The following is an 18,615-nucleotide window of genomic DNA, read 5'->3' as shown; positions in this document are numbered from 1 at the left end:
GTAATTCTGAACCCCAATTAAACAAAATGTTATCCTCCCCAAATGGAATTCTATTCTTTTTATTAATAGATCTGTATTAACAAAAATTTAATAATTTTAATAATTACTCAATTATTGTTACATTTTTATTTCATCAATAAAAATTTAGTGGAAATTTATTTCTTTCTTATTCTATTAGTACTCACATAAATCTTTGATTTTGTCTCAGCCTGTAAAGTCTAAATTATTTATTATCTGGCCCCTTACAGAAAAAAATTTGCCAACTTCTGATTTATAGCAACATGTATTAAATTATTCACGTATTGAATAACTTTCAAGAAGAACCAGAAAAAATATGAGATATCAGTATCTACGCTCACAGAATAGGGATAATGAATATTTTCTGTATGTTTTAAAACTGAGATGAGATTTCATGAAAAAATTCCAGCTCTATCTCTCATTCTCAAAAATACTTACTGAGTCCTTACTTTATGTTATATCTATGCTGTGCATTAGAGATACAGGAGTAAAAAAAACCGAGACAGTCCCAGGCCTTAAGAAGCCTGCATATTTATGCCTGAGGAAACATTTGAGGTTAGGAATTATTAAAACTTCTATGTTGCAATTCTAGTCTCTTACCTTTAAACTGTTTTGCCGTTTAACCCTGCCTTTTGATGTATGAGAGCAAATCCATTTACTGAGGCTACTAATCATGTAGCAGATGGTCTTTGGTGAAGGAATGATGTTGAAAGGTGGAGGTAATGTACACTTGTCATCAAAGTAACTAAGCCACAACTTTGCGCGGGCAAACTTCCATTCTTTGTCTTCATGATTCTGTAAAAGGCAAATGAAAAAGCCGAATAGAATATGAACATGCACATGGGGAGTGGCAGAGAAAAAGATATCGTTTTAAACTGCCCATGTTTCTACATCTTGTAGGTAAAAATTTGATTCGTGATGTGCTGTTATTATACGTTACTTGCATTAAAAATCTAATTTTAAAATTAAACTAATTCTTAATTCTTATAATATTTGGATGCCTTATCTACTGCATACATTGGGTATGATGTGAAGAGAATATAGAGTTTTTATAAGAATAGACACTTACTGCTATCAACTGAAAGCTGTTGTGCAGCATTGCCACCAGAAGCTTGGTGAGCACAATCACAACCACCACGTTGTACGTGCCAACAATGACAGCTCCCACAAAGGACTGCAGTTCTTCTCCGTAGCTAAATCTTGTGACAAAGATTGCCACATGTGCTAAGGAGAAAATATACCAGAACAAAGCAAAGCAAGTGCCAATGAACCTGTAAAGACGATTACATTTTTGTTTAAAAGAAAATTAAATCATTAGCAAAAATGAAGAATTCATTTATATCAACATTATGTAAAGAAAACATTGATAATACAAGAATAATACTTTATAAAATAAATGAGGTGAACCCAACAGTACAGATATGCCTTACTTTAAACAAAGAAGTAGACTCAAAAGGAAGAGAAATGATTCCTCTTTCATCTCTTATTGCCTTTCTGTCCATTCTTAACATACCAACGTCTATGATCCTGTTAATGCCTAATCAGATTCTGTCACTCTTCTGCTCAAAAATATCAAATGGCTATCTCAATAGCCCAAAACCTTTACAAGGGCCAACAAGGTACTACATGATCCCATTATGTTTCTGACCTCATCTCCTATAGCTCTTACTCGGATTCACCCCGCCCAAACTGGCCTCCTGACTTTTCCTTGAATTTGCATCCATACTTCCAACGCAGGGCATTTGCCTTTACCATTCCCTCTCTCTGCTGATGCTCTTCCTCCAGACCCCTCCTTCGCTGCTTGATCTTTCACCAGCTTTACATATTTATCTGAATGTCATCTCTGTGGGCCTTCCCTAATATCCTATCTAAAACTGTACCCTCACACATACATCCCCTGGCCCAAGCTTTGTCTTGTTAGCCCTTATCACTGTGTAATACATCATATATTTTATTTCTTATTGTCTGTATCACCTCATAAGAATATAAGCTCCATGAGGTGGTCCTGCTTATCGACTCTTTACTCACTCAGCACTTAGAATGGTGTTTGGTATGCAGAAGGGTTGGATAAATATTTATTATTTATCTAATCTTATTCCCTAAATAAGATGACATGAACGTAACTGAAGAAGAGTTGGTACATAAAACACAACAAATATGCAATTCCACACCTCTTCTCCATTATTTTATTTAAGAATGAGGGAGTGATATTTTGTATAAGTACCGCACGCTAACTGATTGCGCCACTGGAGCTCCAAGGGAGTGATATTTTGTCTGCCTCGCAACTGGTTGTTCAATTCCTTATTGAGCATAATTAAAGTATGTATGTATTATGATAACAGTAAATTAGAGAAAAAAATTGTTCATAAAGCTCTAATAATTGTCCATTCTAATAATTCCTAACAAGCTAAAAATGTGAGACTGTTTTGGTTGTAACAGTGAGTGAGAAGCAGAGCTGCTGAACATCTTACGCTATATACAACCCACGAAGAGCTGCCCTGCTCCCAAGCCAGTAGTGCATGAAGTGCCAAGAGCTCCTCCACTCACACAGCCTACAGGGGGTAGCCAATGGCATAATCTGGGCCTGCTAATTAAAGAGTCTATATGTAAAGATAACTATCATGTGATACATTAAAAATAAGTATTTCTTATTAAAAAGGAATTTCTTAAAGAAGATTTGAAGTTCTATTTCTGTCAGTACTAATTCCTACACAACATATTAGAAAGAGAGAAATATATCTACTAAAAACTGTAAAAGACACTCACGAATGGAAAGTGTCGTTGCTCTGCTGCTCACAGAAGATGCCTACACAGTCCTTCTGCTCTTTTGGAGTATAGCCTTTATCATACAGTTGTGTCAATCCAATTGTGAAAGAAAACAAAACAAGAAGGAACATCCCAAGAAATTTTCCAAAATCTTGAAGCATCTGTCCCATTGAAATCTGTGGAATATATATCGTTTTTTATTAAAGTTATCAGGGAAATAAAATATTAAATATTAATGACCAGGCAATACAAGGAAGACAAATATATGAGCCACAAACTACTCCTTTTGTTGCATATGGTTGAGATGGGTTACACTTTTAAGACATCAAAATTCCAGCTGCTTAACAGAAAGCCATTCCAATCATAGCATGCCCGCAGAGGATTTTGTTGCTATGAAAGAAAAGGTAGAAACATGGAGTTCTAAGAAAGAGCCTAATTCACGAGGAGTAAAAGGAAAAGTTCTTGCTCAAATCTAAAGGTAAATAAATGCTTATATTTAAAGCTTCTTAAAGTTTATGAACATACTAGAGGCCCGGTGCACAAAAATTTGTGCACTCGGGGGGCGGGAGGGTCCCTCAGCCTGGCCTGTGCTCTCTTGCAAACTGGGACACCTCAGGGGATTCCCACTTGCTGGGGGTTGGGCCTAAGCTGGCAGTCAGACATCCCTCTGGCAGCCTGGGAGCCCTCAGGGGATGTCCACTTGCCAGCGAGAAGCAGGCCTAGCTGCAGTCGGACATCCTTAGCGCTGCTGAGGAGGTGGGAGAGGCTTCCACCACCACCGCTGTACTGGCAGCCATCAGCCTGGCTTGTGGCTGAGCAGAGCTCCTCCCATGTGAGAGCACCCTGACCACCAGAGGGCAGCTCCTGCATTGAGCGTTTGCCCCGTAGTGGTCAGTGTGTGTCATAGTGACTAGTCATTCCCAGTCTTTCTGCTGTTAGGGTCAGTTTGCATATTACCCTTTTACCATGTTTGTCTATTATTAGATAGGATATAACTGAAACTTTGTTGCCTTGAGCGGAGCCCACAGCCAGCCAGAGCAGGCTGGAAGCTTGGCTTCCTCCATCACAGGAGCAACCAAGCCTCCTGCTTGCTCCAGCTCCGTGGCTGCCGGCTGCCATCTTGGTTGGGTTAATTTGCATATAGTCGCTCTGATTGGCTGGTGGGCATGGCTTGTGAGTGTAGCAGAGGTACAGTCAATTTGCATGTTTCTCTTTTATTAGATAAGATAATCAATACAACAAAGTATTTTATTTAATTTTTGTAACCAATTCCCCAAGGACAGCATTTCCTCCTCCAGGACTAATCTCTTTTTTGTTGAGATAATTGATTTTCTTTCATTTTGGGTCCATTATAAGAAAATACTATGTGTGCATGCCAAATGAGAGGGTCTAGTATTAATATGAGCATCTTTTGTAATGTAGACATGTATAGTGCATCTGGGAGCTCTATCCAAGCCTAACATCATTCTTCAATACTTCTTCAAAATCTGGGGAATTAATATTTCTCATAAATTGTGTTTAAATTGGTATACAAATTTGGAGAATAATTTTACATTACCTTAACTGACTCAGCAATTCTCTTCCTACAAATTCAGTTAATAGTTAGGAAGTACAGAAATATGCATGTATATACAAGGATTCTCATTGCAGCATTGTTAGGGGCAGCAAAAAAGTGAGAAATTCCTAACTGTTAAACAACACTGGTTAAAGAGAATGTACAGGTATGTGCTGGCATAGAAAGGTGTTCATAAAATATTAAGTAAAAAAAGCAGGGCCTAGAATACTACAACTCCCATTTCTATTTTTAAAGAATGTATCAGATATACATTTTTTTAAAAATATATTTTATTGATTTCTTACAGAGAGGAAGGGAGAGAGTCAGAAACATCGATGAGATTGAAACATCGATCAGCTGCCTCCTGCACACCCCCCACTGGGGATGTGCCCGCAACCAAGGTACATGCCCTTGACCGGAATCAAACCTGGGACCTTTCAGTCCGCAGGCCGACGCTCTATCCACTGAGCCAAACCAGTCAGGGCCAGATATACATTTTTGGATAGGTGTGGTTTCATATGCACAGGGAGCCTCTGGAAGCTTACACAGGGACTCTTAATGCTTACCTACAGGAGAGAGGGCTAGAGGTTGGAAGGCAGAGTTTCTCACTTTGAATTTTCCTTACTATATGCATTTTTTACTTTTAAAGTACAAAAATTAGTATTTAACAATAATCATTCCTCAAATTTAACCAGGTCAAATTTATATAATTAAATCCAGCTTCAAATAAAATGTCTAATTGCCTCAAGTCTGCCAAGATAACATAAGCCACTTAGCAACAATACAAAATGATAAGAGCAGGAAAGTGGCCAAACCCTCCTAGCCCACTATAGTGGGCTAATTAAGGATAAGAAGTACGCTAAATGTTTTAGGCACACCACAAGTTAGTAACTCAGGCTCTGCAGTTGTGAGAGGTCTAATATATCTGACTTGCACATGAGACTAGCCCATGTGGCACTTTTCAAAATCTTACACTTACCTTACTTGCCTCCCCTTGCAAAATTCTGACAAAAATAAGCCAGGGAATTTTTAGAATGAGAAAGCTCAAAATGTGTGGGCCACCTTGGAAAAGAAATCATTTATGAGACCATGAGTGTGCAGAATAAAGTTGTACCATGTTAGTAGAGAACTTAGTAAATTATGACAGCAAGAATACAGTAACTGCTTTAAGTAACTACAGAAATATTTCCTTTGAAAAAAATTTAGATGCTGTAAACTTACAAATACGTTTTTCCAAGAGTGAGTATATATGATGTTATAGTTTTAATTTTAAAAATTTAGTCCCAAAGTAGTTTTAAAGAGCAATTCAATTTTAACATCAATACAAGCAATCTACACTAATAAAAGACAAAGATGCTAATTGACCATACCTTCGCTATGCCCAAGCCACGCCCACCAGCCAATCAGAGCAACTATATGCAAATTAACCCAACCAAGATGGCGGCCGGCAGCCACAGAGCTAGAGCAAGCAGGAGGCTTGGTTGCCCCGGCGATGGAGGAAGCCAAGCTTCCTGCCTGCTATGGCCGGCTGTAGTCTCCACAAAAGGCAACTAAGTTTCAATTACAGAAGCTAAATAAATACCAGATACCTGCTTCCAGCCAGCCTCCACTGGGAGCTTGGGTGGCTGGGTGCTGTGGCCAGCCTGCAAACAGGCATAAGCCCCTCACCCAGGCTGAACAGGCACCCCAGCAGGACCCTCCTCACTGAAGAAAGTGTGGCCAACCTGAAAACGGCCCTCAGCCCCTCATCCAGGCTGGCCAGGCACTCCAGCAGGGACCCCCACCCTGAAGGGGGTTTGGCCAGTCTAAAAATGGCCCTCAGCCCCTCACCCAGACTGGCCTGGCACCCCAGCGGGACCCACACCCTGATCCGGGACACCCTTCAGGGCAAACCAGCCGGCCCCCGCCCATGCACCAGGCTTCTATCCTATATAATAAAAGGGTAATATGCAAATTGACCCTAACAGCAGAGCGACTAGGAATCACTGATCACTATGACACACACTGACCACCAGGGGGCAGACGCTCAATGCAGGAGCTGCCCCTGGTGGTCAGTGCGCTCCCACAGGGGGAGCTCTGCTCAGCCACAAGGCAGGCTGATGGCTGCCAGTACAGCGGTGGTTGTGGGAGCCTCTCCCACCTCCTTAGCAGCGCTAAGGATGTCCGACTGCAGCTAGGCCTGCTCCCCACTGGCAAGTGGACATCCCCCGAGGGCTCCTGGGCTGCCAAAGGGATGTCTGACTGCCAGGTGAGGCCCAATCCCCCGAGAAGTGGGCCTAAGCCAGCAGGTGGTTATTCTCCGAGGGGTCCCAGACTGCGAGAGGGCACAGGCCGGGCTGTGGGACCCCCCCGAGTGCACAAATTTTTGTGCGCCAGGCCTCTAGTCTATAATAATTTAAGCATAATATGCTAATTAGACTGGACTTCCGGATGACCTTCTGGATGAAGCTGGGGCTGCGAGGGCTGAGCCCCTTTCACGACTTTTGTGCATTGGGCCTCTGTGTTTAATAAGAAAACTATAAACTTCTTGACTTGATCTTTATTTTTTTATTAAATATTTATTGTTGAAAGTATTACATATGTCCCCTTTTTACCCCATTGACTCCTTCTAGCCCACCCCACCACAGGCCTTCACCACACTATTGTCTGTGCCCAGGGGTTATGCATACAAGTTTTTTGGCTGATCTCTTCCCACCCACCCACTTCTCTTTAAAATCATGGTATTAGTTCTTACATAATATGGCCAACCAAAAGCAACCACAGTGGAAATCATGGAGGTGACATCAGCTTAAAGAGCACATTAAGCATTCATGCCAAAGGCAAACACTGACAACAGTACTTTTATGTTAGTCTGAGAAAGAATGTTTACTAATTCTAAACTTATTAGCAGTTTTACTTGAGAAATATGAAAATTAAGACTAAGTGAGGAAGATCTCAACATGGTGGCCAGCAGGGCAGCAATGAGGGAGAGAATGTGAGTAAGTAAAGGAGTGCAAGGGGAGTGTGTGGACATGTGTGGTGTCTGTGTGGCTGAGTGAGGGGCAGTGAGATCTTTCAGGAGTCTCAGAAGCTGGTAGATCAGGCTCTCCTGTATAGGAACCCCTGCTACCAGCACAGGCATTCCCAGGCTGGGCGCGGCTCTGGGGTGGAGACCATGCCATCTTGAAGGGAGCAGCGGAGGCTAGGAGGGCAGCCACACCAACATCCAGCCTGGCCTTTGACACCACCCCGAACCTGTGCAGTGAGCTGCTCACTAGCCATAACGTACAAGGGATTCCCACTATGCTCCCGCAGTGAGTGGCGTGCTATCTCACTGTGGGCTCCCAGATGCATGTAGTGAGTGCATGCCAGTGGGACTTAATGTTCTGCTCCACCCGGCCCTTGGACAGTGCACAGTGAGTGCACACCAGAGAGATCTTGCATACCATCCCACCATGGGCACCAGGGCCATGCGGTGAATTTCATGCCAGAGGGCTCTGAGACTTCACAGGGAGTCATACACCAGAGGAATTGTGAACATGCCCCCACCGACCCTGAACCTTTGAAGTGGATACCTGAGGGACCAGATCCATGGGGGGAAAAAGAGGACTCACCAGAAAAGGAACTAAATGAAATAGAGGCAAGTACTTTATCAGATAAAGAATTCAGAATAATGGTTATAAAGATGCTCAAACATCTGACTGAGAGCTACAAGCAGCTCAATGAGAATCACCAACATGGATAAGAATCAACTGGAAATGAAGAATGACATAGCTGCAATAAAGAACACCTTGAAAGGTTTCAACAGTAGACTAGAAGCAGCCAAGGGCTGAATCAGAGAGTTAAAAGATAAGGCAGAAAAAAAGGTACCAAATCTGAACAACAATTGGGGAAAATAATTAAAAAGCAGAAGGAGAGTTTACGGGAGCTTTGGGAGAACATGAAATTATAATAATATAAGTGTAATATGCTAATTAGACCAGAAGACCTTTCAGACAACCTTCTGGACTAAGCCGTGGTGCCACGGGGGCCAAGGCAGAGACAGCCGTCACAGCAGCAGGGTCTGAGGCAGAGGCAGCCGCGGCGGCAGCAGGAGCCAAGCCTTGTGCACAAATTTTGTGCATTGGGCCTCTAGTATCCACATAATAGGGTGCCAGAAGAAGGAGAAGAAGCTGAACAAGGAAAAGAAAACCTGTTTGAAGAAATAATAACAGAAAACTTCCCTGGCATGGGGAAGAAAAAAAAGCCACACAAGTCCAGGAAGCACAAAGAGTCCCAAACAAGATGAACCCAGAAAGACCCACACCAAGACACATCCTAATTAAAATGGCAAATGTTAGGAAGGAAGATGGTGGCTGGCAGGACGACAGTGAGACAGTGTGAGTGAGAGAGCAAAAGGGGAGTGCATGGACGTGGTGTGTGTGTGTGTGTGTGTGTGTGTGTGTGTGTGCAAGTGAAGGACAGTTAGATCCTGCAGGATTTTTGGGGGTTGGTGGATCAGGCTCTCCTAGACAGAGAGCCACTGCTACCAATGAAATCACTCCTAGGGCAGCCGGCTCTGAAAGAAACCATGCCATCTTTAAGGGGAGAGCTGCTGGGACTAGGAGCCTAGCCTCACCAGCCAGACTGGCCTCAGACACTACCCTGGACCCCACAGCCACTCTGGCCAAAGACCTGCTACCTCAGCTGCAGGCCGATGGACAATGGGACTCCAGCCTCCCTGGACGTGGACTTCTGTGGGTCTAGGAGTGCACTGCCCTCCCACCATCCTACTGCATCAATTCTGACCATCCTGTGTCCCACCAGTTAATCTCAAACTGCGCTTCCCAGCCACCAAACCCGCAGCATTGGCCCCAGCCGTGCACATCCTGCAGGTGAGCCTCTGACTGCACCCAGCCCGCCAAGCCCATGGCATCCTCCTGGGTCCTACACATCCTGTAGGCAAGCCTCTGACTGCACTCTCCCCCTGCCAAGCCTCCAGCATTGCCCTGGTCCCACCGGCGAGCCTCTGACTGAGCTCCCCGCCTGCCAAGCCCATAGTGTGAGCACCAGGCCCCATGCTTCCTGCTGGCGAGACTTGGACTGCACTCCTTGCCTACCAAGCACGCTGCATCACCCAGGGCCCCAGGCGTTCCAATGTGAGCTTCGGACTGTGCCTCTTGCCCACCAAGCCTGTGGCATTGGCCCTGGGCCGCACATGTGTCTGTTCCTAGAACCATCAGTGAGAGCAAAAATGGGGAAACAAAGAAACAAACCCCAAAGGCAAGAAAGAGAGGAGTTGGCGCCCACTCCCCCCCCCCCCCCCAGGAACTAAATGAAACAGAGGCATGCAATATGTCAGAAAAATAATTCAGAATAAGGGTTATAAAGTTCCTAAACTGGCTGGATGAGAAAATCAACAATTTATGTAAGAATCAAGAGGAAATAAAAGTGATATAGCTGCAATATAAATCACTATGGAATGTTTCAACAGTAGACTAGAAGAGGCAGAGGATAAAAATAGTGAATTAGCAGACAGGGCAGAAAACATATATAATCTGAACAATTGGAGTAAAAAATTAGAAAGCAGAAGGAGAGCCTAAGGGAGCTTTGGGACAACATGAAATGAAGGACGTAAATAGACACTTTTCGAAAGAGGACATACAGAAGGCTGAGAGACATATGAAAACATGCTCTCAAAGTCACTAAATAGATGCAAGAGATGCAAATGAAAACAACAATGAGGTACCATCTCACACCTGTCAGAATGGCTATCATCAACAAATCAACAAACGACAAGTGCTGGTAAAGATGCAGAGAAAAAGGAACCCTCTTACACTGCTGGTGGGAATGCAAATTAGTGCAGCCACTGTGGAAAACAGTATGGCGTTTCCTCAAAAAATTAAAAATGGAAAAAAAACCCCAAGATGGTGGCATAGGTAAACACCGGAGATTGCTGCCTCGCACAGTCACTTCAAAAATACAACTAAAAGACGGAACGACATCATCCAGAACCATAGGAAGGCTGGCTGAGTGGAAATTCTACAACCAGAAGGAAAGAGAAAAGCATACCGAGACTCAGAGAAGGTGTGGTGCAGAAGTAAAATACAGAGGTACAGAGACGCATGCGGAGAGGGTTGGCAGCTGAGGACATGGTTGTCTTTTTCAATTGGGAGGGAGTCTCAAGCTCTTAGCTCCAGTTCCAGGCGAGTATCTGGGGACCCAGACTCATACGGGAGAAACTGGGTTGTCTGGCATTGGTCAGAACACGAGGGCAACTTACTCTCGGGGGTGCTTACAGCGATTGCCGGGGCCCCTAGAAGCAGGGCCTCTGAAGGCAGTATTGAGAGCAACCATAACTGCTCGCTCCGCCCTGTTGATCCCCTGGGGCCCCGCCCTGCCCAAGTCACGAGGCTTTTGCATATGAAAGGCCTGGCCCTTTGCAATCTGATAATTACCTAACTAACTGCAACTGGCCCAACGCCCCAGGGCAACTTGCATTGTGTCACCACTGGCTCCTGCTGGATAGCCTCAGGCAGAGGCTAGATTAGTACCTCCTTAGAGATCCAGGAGCCAGTGTGCCCGGTGGTCGGAGTGGGACCATCCAGATTTCAGCTCCTTGGATTCATAAAGGATACACTCAGGGGGCAGACTCAGTGAGCACCAAAGCCCCACTGAAGCAAGTCTTGCCCTGGAGGGGTGTCTCCAGCACAGAAGTTCTCCCACTGCAGATACAGCTGATTCTCACAGCCAATTGGCCTGAAGGTCAATCCCTCCCAGAGTTACCTACAACAATCAAGGCTTAACTACAACAAGACTGTGCACAAAGCCCACAAGGGAGTGAACCAAGAGTGTCTACCTCAGGTAATTGGGGAGGCTGAGCCACTGGATCCTATAGGACACCTAGCACAGAAAGCCACTCTATCGACACAGCGAAGCATAAAAAAATGCGGAGACAAAGAAACAGGACACAAATGACAGAAATGGACGAAAGCAAACTACTGGATATAGAGTTCAAAACCACGGTTATAAGGTTTTTCAAGAATTTTCTAGAAACCGCCGATAAACTAAATGAGACCCTCAAGAAATCTAAAGAGAACCTCGAGGTTGTGATAAAGGATCAACTAGAAAATAAGCATACACTGACTGAAATAAAGAATATTATATAGACTCCCAACAGCAGACCAGAGGATCGCAAGAATCAAGTCAAAGATTTGAAATACAAAGAAGCAAAAAACACCCACCCGGAAAAGCAAAATGAAAAACTAATCCAAAAATATGAAGATAGTGTAAGGAGCCTCTGGGGCAGCTTCAAGCGCACCAACATCCGAATTATAGAAGTGCCAGAAGAAGAGAGAGAGCAAGATAATGAAAACATATATGAAGAAATATTGACAGAAAACTTCCCCTACCTGGTGAAAGAAATAGACTTACAAGTCCAGGAAGCACAGAGAACCCCAAACAAAGGAATCCAAAGAGGACCACACCAAGACACATCATAATTAAAATGCCAAGAGCAAAAGACAAAGAGAGAATCTTAAAAGCAGCAAGAGAAAGACAGTCAGTTACCTACAAGGGAGTACCCATACAACTGTCAGCTGATTTCTCAACATAAACTTTGCAGGCCAGAAGGAAGTGGCAAGAAATATTCAAAGTGATGAATGCCAAGAACCTACAACCAAGATTACTTTATCCAGCAAAGCTAATCATTCAGAACTGAAGGTCAGATAAAGAGCTTCACAGATAAGGAAAAGCTAAAGGAGTTCATCACCACCCAACCAGGATTATATGAAATGCTGAAAGGTATCCTTTAAGAAGAGGAAGAAGAAGAAAAAGGTAAAGATACAAATTATGAACAACAAATACACATCTATCAACAAGTGAATCTAAAAATCAAGTGAATAAATAATCTGATGAACAGAATAAACTGGTGATTATAATAGAATCAGGGGCATAGAAAGGGAGTGGACTGACTATTCTTGCAGGGGAAAGGGGTGTGGAGGATGTGGGAAGAGACTGGACAAAAATCGTGCACCTGTGGATGAGGACAGTGGGGGGGGGGTGAAGGCAGAGAGGGGGTGGGTACTGGGTGGACAGGAACTATGGGGGGGGGAGAGGAACAACTGTAATAATCTGAACAATAAAGATTTCATTAAAAAAAAATTAAAAATGAAACTTCCATTTGACCCAGTAATCCCACTTCTAGGAGTATATCTCAAGAAAACAGAAACACCAATCAGAAAGGATATATGCACCCCTATGTTCATAGCAGCACAATTTACAATAGCTGAGATCTGGAAACAACCTAAGTGCCCATTGGCAGATGAGTGGATTAGAAAACTGTGGTACAGCTAAACAATGGAATACTACGCCTCTGTAAAAAAGCAGTTTGTAACGAAAAGGACCATGTCAGTAAGCTCCAGAACTCAATATTAATTAGAATGTTGAACACATAACTACTTTTTACATACCCTTTTATCTACCACTTTTCATTTAACCTGCAAGGTGGGAAAGTCTAGTATTACCTGTTTTTCCGAGTGACAAACTGAAGCTCAGAGAGATCCAATGAATTCTAGATCTGGGTCCACAGTCACTAAAGGCTGAAGAGTGCTGGCAGTCGAGGAGTGTGCAGAGGTGCAGCCTCTCCGGCCTCTGTGGCTTGTGCCTTTATTCATAGAGCCTAGTGCATAGGACCCTTCGGATACAGACACTTACCCATGGCTGGAGTGTGGGAGAAGGTGTGGAACTGTGAAATCTGGGGAGATAGGGGAGTCCAGGAGAAGTGACAGCGAGTTTGGTGCTGAGTCATGCCTGAGTCTGGGACCTGGGCAGCCATTTTGTCATGAAGAGATAGCCTCTCCCTCCAGTATCCAGGCAACTAATAAAGCCACACCCAGATTTCACCCTGAATGGTACAAAGGATTAAAAACAAAACAAACCTAAATAGTCCCTGAGAGTCCAAAGGGGCTGGACTAAAGAGAGACTTTCAGTCTCAGCAATCGGAACCTGAGAAACATGGGCTGCATAGTTAGGCGAGCCCATTTAGCCCAGTAGAGAAGACTGGGATATTAAGCTAGACAAAGGAACACTTCACTTTTTTATTTTTATTTTATTTTATTTTTTTTATTACTTTGTTATCTCTCTCTCTTTTTTCTCTTTTCTTTGCTTTCCTATTTTTGTTTGTTGCTTTAGTTTCTATTTCTTTTCACATTATTTTTCCATCACTCTATTTTATTTTATTTAAATTTGCTATTTTTATACCATTTTTGAAATCAAATTTTTTGTAAATTTATTATTTATTCTTGTTCTCTTTCCTCTTAGCCACCATCCCCTTTCTAATTCTTCTATAACTAAACTGAGATCCTCCCCATATTCATCCAATTCTTAACCTTATCTTCTATATATAAGTTAAGCATCTACAGATTCTGCCCCCACCATCTTTGCTGGGGATTTGGTGTTTGCATTTTTTTTGTATTTTTATTTATTAATTAATTATTATTATTATGTTTTTTTGTTTTATTTTGTTTGTTTACCTTTTGGTTCTGTGGTGTTTTCCCGTGTGTGTGTGTGTGTGTGTGTGTGTGTGTGTGTGTATAAAACCTCCTTTTTCTTTCTTTCTTATCTTTTTCACTCTCTTCGATATCATTTATGGTCTTTTCTCATCCCTAATTCTCTTTTCTCAGGTGGTGGTCACTTATAGTGGGGTTATTATTGTCGTGAGTACATTTGTGCTTTGGTCCCTTTGTGTTGTGTCTTGTCGAGGTGAATTTTCTCCTGTCCGGCCAGGTGCTAGAGAGTGAGCCTCATAACCAGACACCTGGAGAGGAAACTCCATCCACAAACGGGTCAATAACACACCAGACCCAACTACAGAGATAGCAAGAAGGCGGCAGTGAGGGAGAGAGCGTGAGTCAGTGAGGGACCAAAAGAGGAGTGTGTGGTCATGTGGGATGTGTGTGTGTGTGTGTGTGTGTGTGTGTGTGTGTGTGTATGTGAGTGAGGCACAGATAGATCCCACAGGACCTTCAGGGTCAGGCTAAACGGGCTCGCCTAACTATGCAGCCTCTGCTTCCATTGTAAACAGTTCAAGGAGGCCGGCTTCTCCTCAGAGGCCTAGCGTTTTTAAGAGGAGAGCTGCTGTAACTGGGAGCCAGGCCTCACCCCCACCCAGGGTGCCCTCGGATAGCACCTGAGAATCTACAGACACCCCTGCTATGGACCTGCTACCTCAGCTGTAGTCCCATAATCAACGAGTCTCCAGGCACCCTGGGCGCAGGCTCCTGTGAGTTCTGAAGCGTGCTCCCCTCTGACCGGCTCAACACCTTAGCCCAAGGCACTGCAACCATGCAAGCAGCAGACACGCGAGCAGCCCACTCTTGTCCAAGGAGCAGCAGCCCTGTGAGAATCCTGCCCCAGGCTTAAGAGCAGAAGCCTCACGTGGCCTGCCCCTGTCCAAGGAGCAGCTGTCAGCTGTGTGAGCAGCCCGCTCCCCCATCTGAGGAGCAGCAACCACGTGAACAGCCTGCCCTGTCTGAGGAGCAGCAGCCACACGAGCAGCCCGCCCACAATTGAAAAGCGGCAGCCCACCCCCATCTGAGGAGCAGCAGCTGTGCAGCCCACACGCTCCTCTTGTGTGAGGAGCAGTAGGTGTGCAAGACACCTGCCCCAATCTGAGGAGCAGCAGCTGCACAAGCAGCCTGCCCCCATAAGAGGAGCAGCAGCAGTGTGAGCAGCCCATACCCATACAAGGAACAGCATCGCCGCAAGCAGCCCGCTCCCATTCAAGGAGCAATAGCCGCCCGGGCAACCTGCCCCAGTGCGAGGAGCAGCAGCCACACGAGCAGACCACCTACGTCCGAGGAGCGGCAGCCCTGCGCAGTCCACCGTGGTCCGAAGAGCAGCAGACACACGCAGCCGACACCTCTCCGACGAGCAGCAGCTCGGTGAGCAGCCTGCCCTCATCTGAGGAGCAGCAGACACACGTGCAGCTCGCTCCCGCCCGAAGAGAAGCAGCCACGCAAGCAGCCCATCCCCATCCGAGGAGCATCAGCCACGCGAGCAGACAGCCCCTGTACGAGGAGCAGCAGCCTCACATGCAGCTCACTCCAGCCCGAGGAGCAGCAGCCTCCCAAGCAGCTCACCCCTGTCTGAGGAGCAGCAGCCACAAGAGCAGACACACCGACCACATCTGAGGAGTGGCAGCCCTGCGCAGCCCACACTGGTCCAAGGAGCAGCAACCACACGCAGTCTGCATCTGTCTGACAAGCAGCAGATGGGTGAGCATCCCAATCCCATCCAAGGAGCAGCAGCTGCATGTGCAGCTCACTCCTGCCTGAGGAGCAGCAGCCACACAAGCAGCCCATACCCCATCTGAGGAGCAGCCTGCACCCGTACGAGGAGCAGTAGCCCTGTAAGCAACCTGCCCATGTCCAAAGAGCGGCAGCCTCATGAGCAGCCTGCCCCATCTGAGGAACAGCAGCAGTGTACACCCAGCCCTGATCCAAGGAGCAGCAGCCACGTGAGCAGTCCGCAACCACCTGAGAAGCAGAAGCCACGTGAACAGACCGCTCCTTTCCAAGGAGCAGCAGCTGCGCTCAGCCTGTCCCCACCTGAAGAGCAGCAGCCTCGTGATCAGCCCACCCCAGTCCAAGGAACAGCAGCTGTGTGAGCAGCCTCACCTGCCAGCCAGAGGAGACACCACTGCTGCGAACAGCACCCACCAAAGGAGCAGCTGTCAACTGAGGAGCAACCACTACTGCAACCACTTGAGGAGCAACTGCAGCCCGAGGAACCACTGCCACCCAAGGAGAGGCCCCTGCACGACTGGACACCTAGATCAGTTGGCGAGACCAAAAATGGGTAGACAAAGAAACCCCCAAAAGAAAGAAAAGGAGGCATCACAGGAAAAGCAGCTAAGTAAATCAGAGGTATGCAATATGTCAGAAAAAGAATTCAGACTAAGGGTCCTAGAGTGCATAAACCGGATGGAGGAAAAAAATCAACAACTTATGCAAGAATCAAGAAGAAATGAAGAGTGATATAGCGGCAATAAAAAACACCACGGAAAGTTTCAACAGTAGACTAGGAGAAGCGGAGGACCGAATTAGCAAATAAGAAGACAGGGAAGCAAAACACACCCAAACTGAACTGCAATTGGAGAAAAAAATTAAAAGACAAGAGGAGAGCCTAAGGGAGCTATGGGACAACATGAAATAAAGAAACATATGAATAATAGGGGTACCAGAACAACAGGAAGAGGAACAAGGGTTAGAAAAACTATTTGAAGAAACAATGTCAGAAAACTTCCCTGATGCCGAAACTGGTTTGGCTGAGTGGATAGAGCGTCGGCTTGCAGACTGAAAGGTCCCAGGTTCGATTCCGGTCAAGGGCATGTACCTGGGTTGCGGGCACATCCCCAGTAGGAGATGTGCAGGAGGCAGCTGAACGATGTTTCTCTCTCATCGATGTTTCTAACTATCTCTCGCCCTTCCTCTCTGTAAAAAATCAATAAAATATATATATTTTTTTAAAAAAAAGAAAGAAAACTTCCCTGAAATGGGGAAGAAAAAAATCACACAAGCACAGAGAGTCCCAAACAAGATGAACCCGAAAAGACACACACCAAAATACATCATAATTACCATGGCAAATGGTCAGGACAAAGAGAGAATCTTAAAGGCTACAAGAGAGAGACAGAAAGTTATATACAAGGAATCTCCCATTAGATTATCAAATGATTTCTCAACAGGAACACATCAGGCCAGAAAAGAATGGACGGAAATTTACAAAGTGATGCAAAGCAAGGGACTGAATCCAAGAATACTCTATCCAGCAAGGCTATCATTCAAAATTGAAGGGGAAATAAGAAGCTTCACAGACAAAAAAAGGCTAAGGGAGTTTATCACCACCAAGCCAGCAATGTAAGAAATGCTAAAGGAACTGGTGTAAAAAGAAGAAATAAAAAGTTAAGAAAGAAAACAGGCACAAAAAACAAAAATGGCTTTCAATAACAACTTTAATGTAAATGGACTAAATGCTCCAATCAAAAGACATTGAGTGGCTGAATGGATAAAAAAACATGACCCATGTATTTTCTGTCTACAAGAGACCCACCTAATAAGGGACTCACACCGACTGAAAGTGAAGAGATGGAAATATATCTTTCAGGTAAATGGAAATGAAAAAAAAAGCTGGGGTAGCAATACTTATATTGGACAAAATAGACCTCAAAGTGAAGGCCATAACAAGAGATAAGGAAGGCCACTTCATAATATTAAAGGGATCGATACAACAAGAGAATATAACCCTGATAAACATATATGCACCCAATGCAGGACCACCCAAATACATTAAAAAACTCCTGGAGGCTATCAAGGGAGAGATCAACAACAATACAATCATAGTAAGGGGCTTTATTTATTTATTTATTTTTTTAAATTCTTTTTTTTTTTTAAATATATTTTATTGATTTTTCACAGAGAGGAAGGGAGAGAGATAGAAAGTTAGAAACATCGATGAGAGAGAAACATCGATCAGCTGCCTCCTGCACATCTCCCACTGGGGATATGCCCGCAACCCAGGTGCATGCCCTTGACTGGAATCGAACCTGGGACCTTTCAGTCCGCAGGCCGACGCTCTATCCACCGAGCCAAACTGATCAGGGCAGTAGGGGACTGACATCACTGGATAAATCCTCAAGACAAAAAATCAGCAAAGAAACAGCAATCCTAACTGACTCACTAGATCAGATGGACTTAACTGACATCTTCGGAACATTTCACCCCAAAGCCACAGAACATACGTTCTTCTCAAGTGCACATGGGACATTTTCAAAAATAGACCACATGTTGGGTCACAAGCAAAGTCTCCCCAAATTCAAGAAGATCTGAAATCATACCAAGCATCTTCTCAGACCACAATGGCATAATATTAGAAATAAACTACAATAAAAATAATCCAAAGCACTCAAACACTTGGAAGCTGAATAGCATGTTATTAAATATTGATTGGGTTACCAATGAGATCAAAAAAGAAATTAGAAACATCCTGAAAACTAATGACAATGAATACACAACAATCCAAATCCTATGGGACACAATGAAAGGAGTTCTGAGAGGGAAGTTTATAGCTCTACAGGACTACCTAAAAACAAAAACAAAAACGAGAAAAAATGGTAGTAAATCAGCTAACTCTACAACTCAAAGAATTAGAAAGAGAGCAACAAGAAAAGCCCAGAGTGAGCAGAAGAAAGGAGATAATAAAGATTAGAGCAGAAATAAATGACATAGAGACCACAAAAACAATACATAAGATCAATG

General features: G+C 44.3%; 1 protein-coding gene across 2 annotated transcripts in view; it reads right to left on the bottom strand.

The window, feature by feature from the left end:
- The window catches only part of TRPC1 (transient receptor potential cation channel subfamily C member 1), a 168,863-nt gene that overhangs the window by 2,690 nt on the left and 147,558 nt on the right, over nucleotides 1-18,615 (bottom strand). For both annotated transcript variants that reach the window (XM_036349191.1, XM_036349190.1), the window contains 3 exons: nucleotides 2,785-2,960; nucleotides 1,088-1,289; nucleotides 619-813 (listed from right to left, as the gene is read on the bottom strand). In XM_036349191.1, coding sequence (XP_036205084.1) covers nucleotides 619-813; nucleotides 1,088-1,289; nucleotides 2,785-2,960 — 573 coding nt within the window. The remainder of the gene's footprint in view (nucleotides 1-618; nucleotides 814-1,087; nucleotides 1,290-2,784; nucleotides 2,961-18,615) is intronic.

This window comes from Myotis myotis, unplaced genomic scaffold (genome assembly GCF_014108235.1).
Source record: "Myotis myotis isolate mMyoMyo1 unplaced genomic scaffold, mMyoMyo1.p scaffold_m19_p_2, whole genome shotgun sequence".
Lineage (NCBI taxonomy): Eukaryota > Metazoa > Chordata > Mammalia > Chiroptera > Vespertilionidae > Myotis > Myotis myotis.
This window is presented reverse-complemented; position numbering and strand designations above follow the sequence as displayed.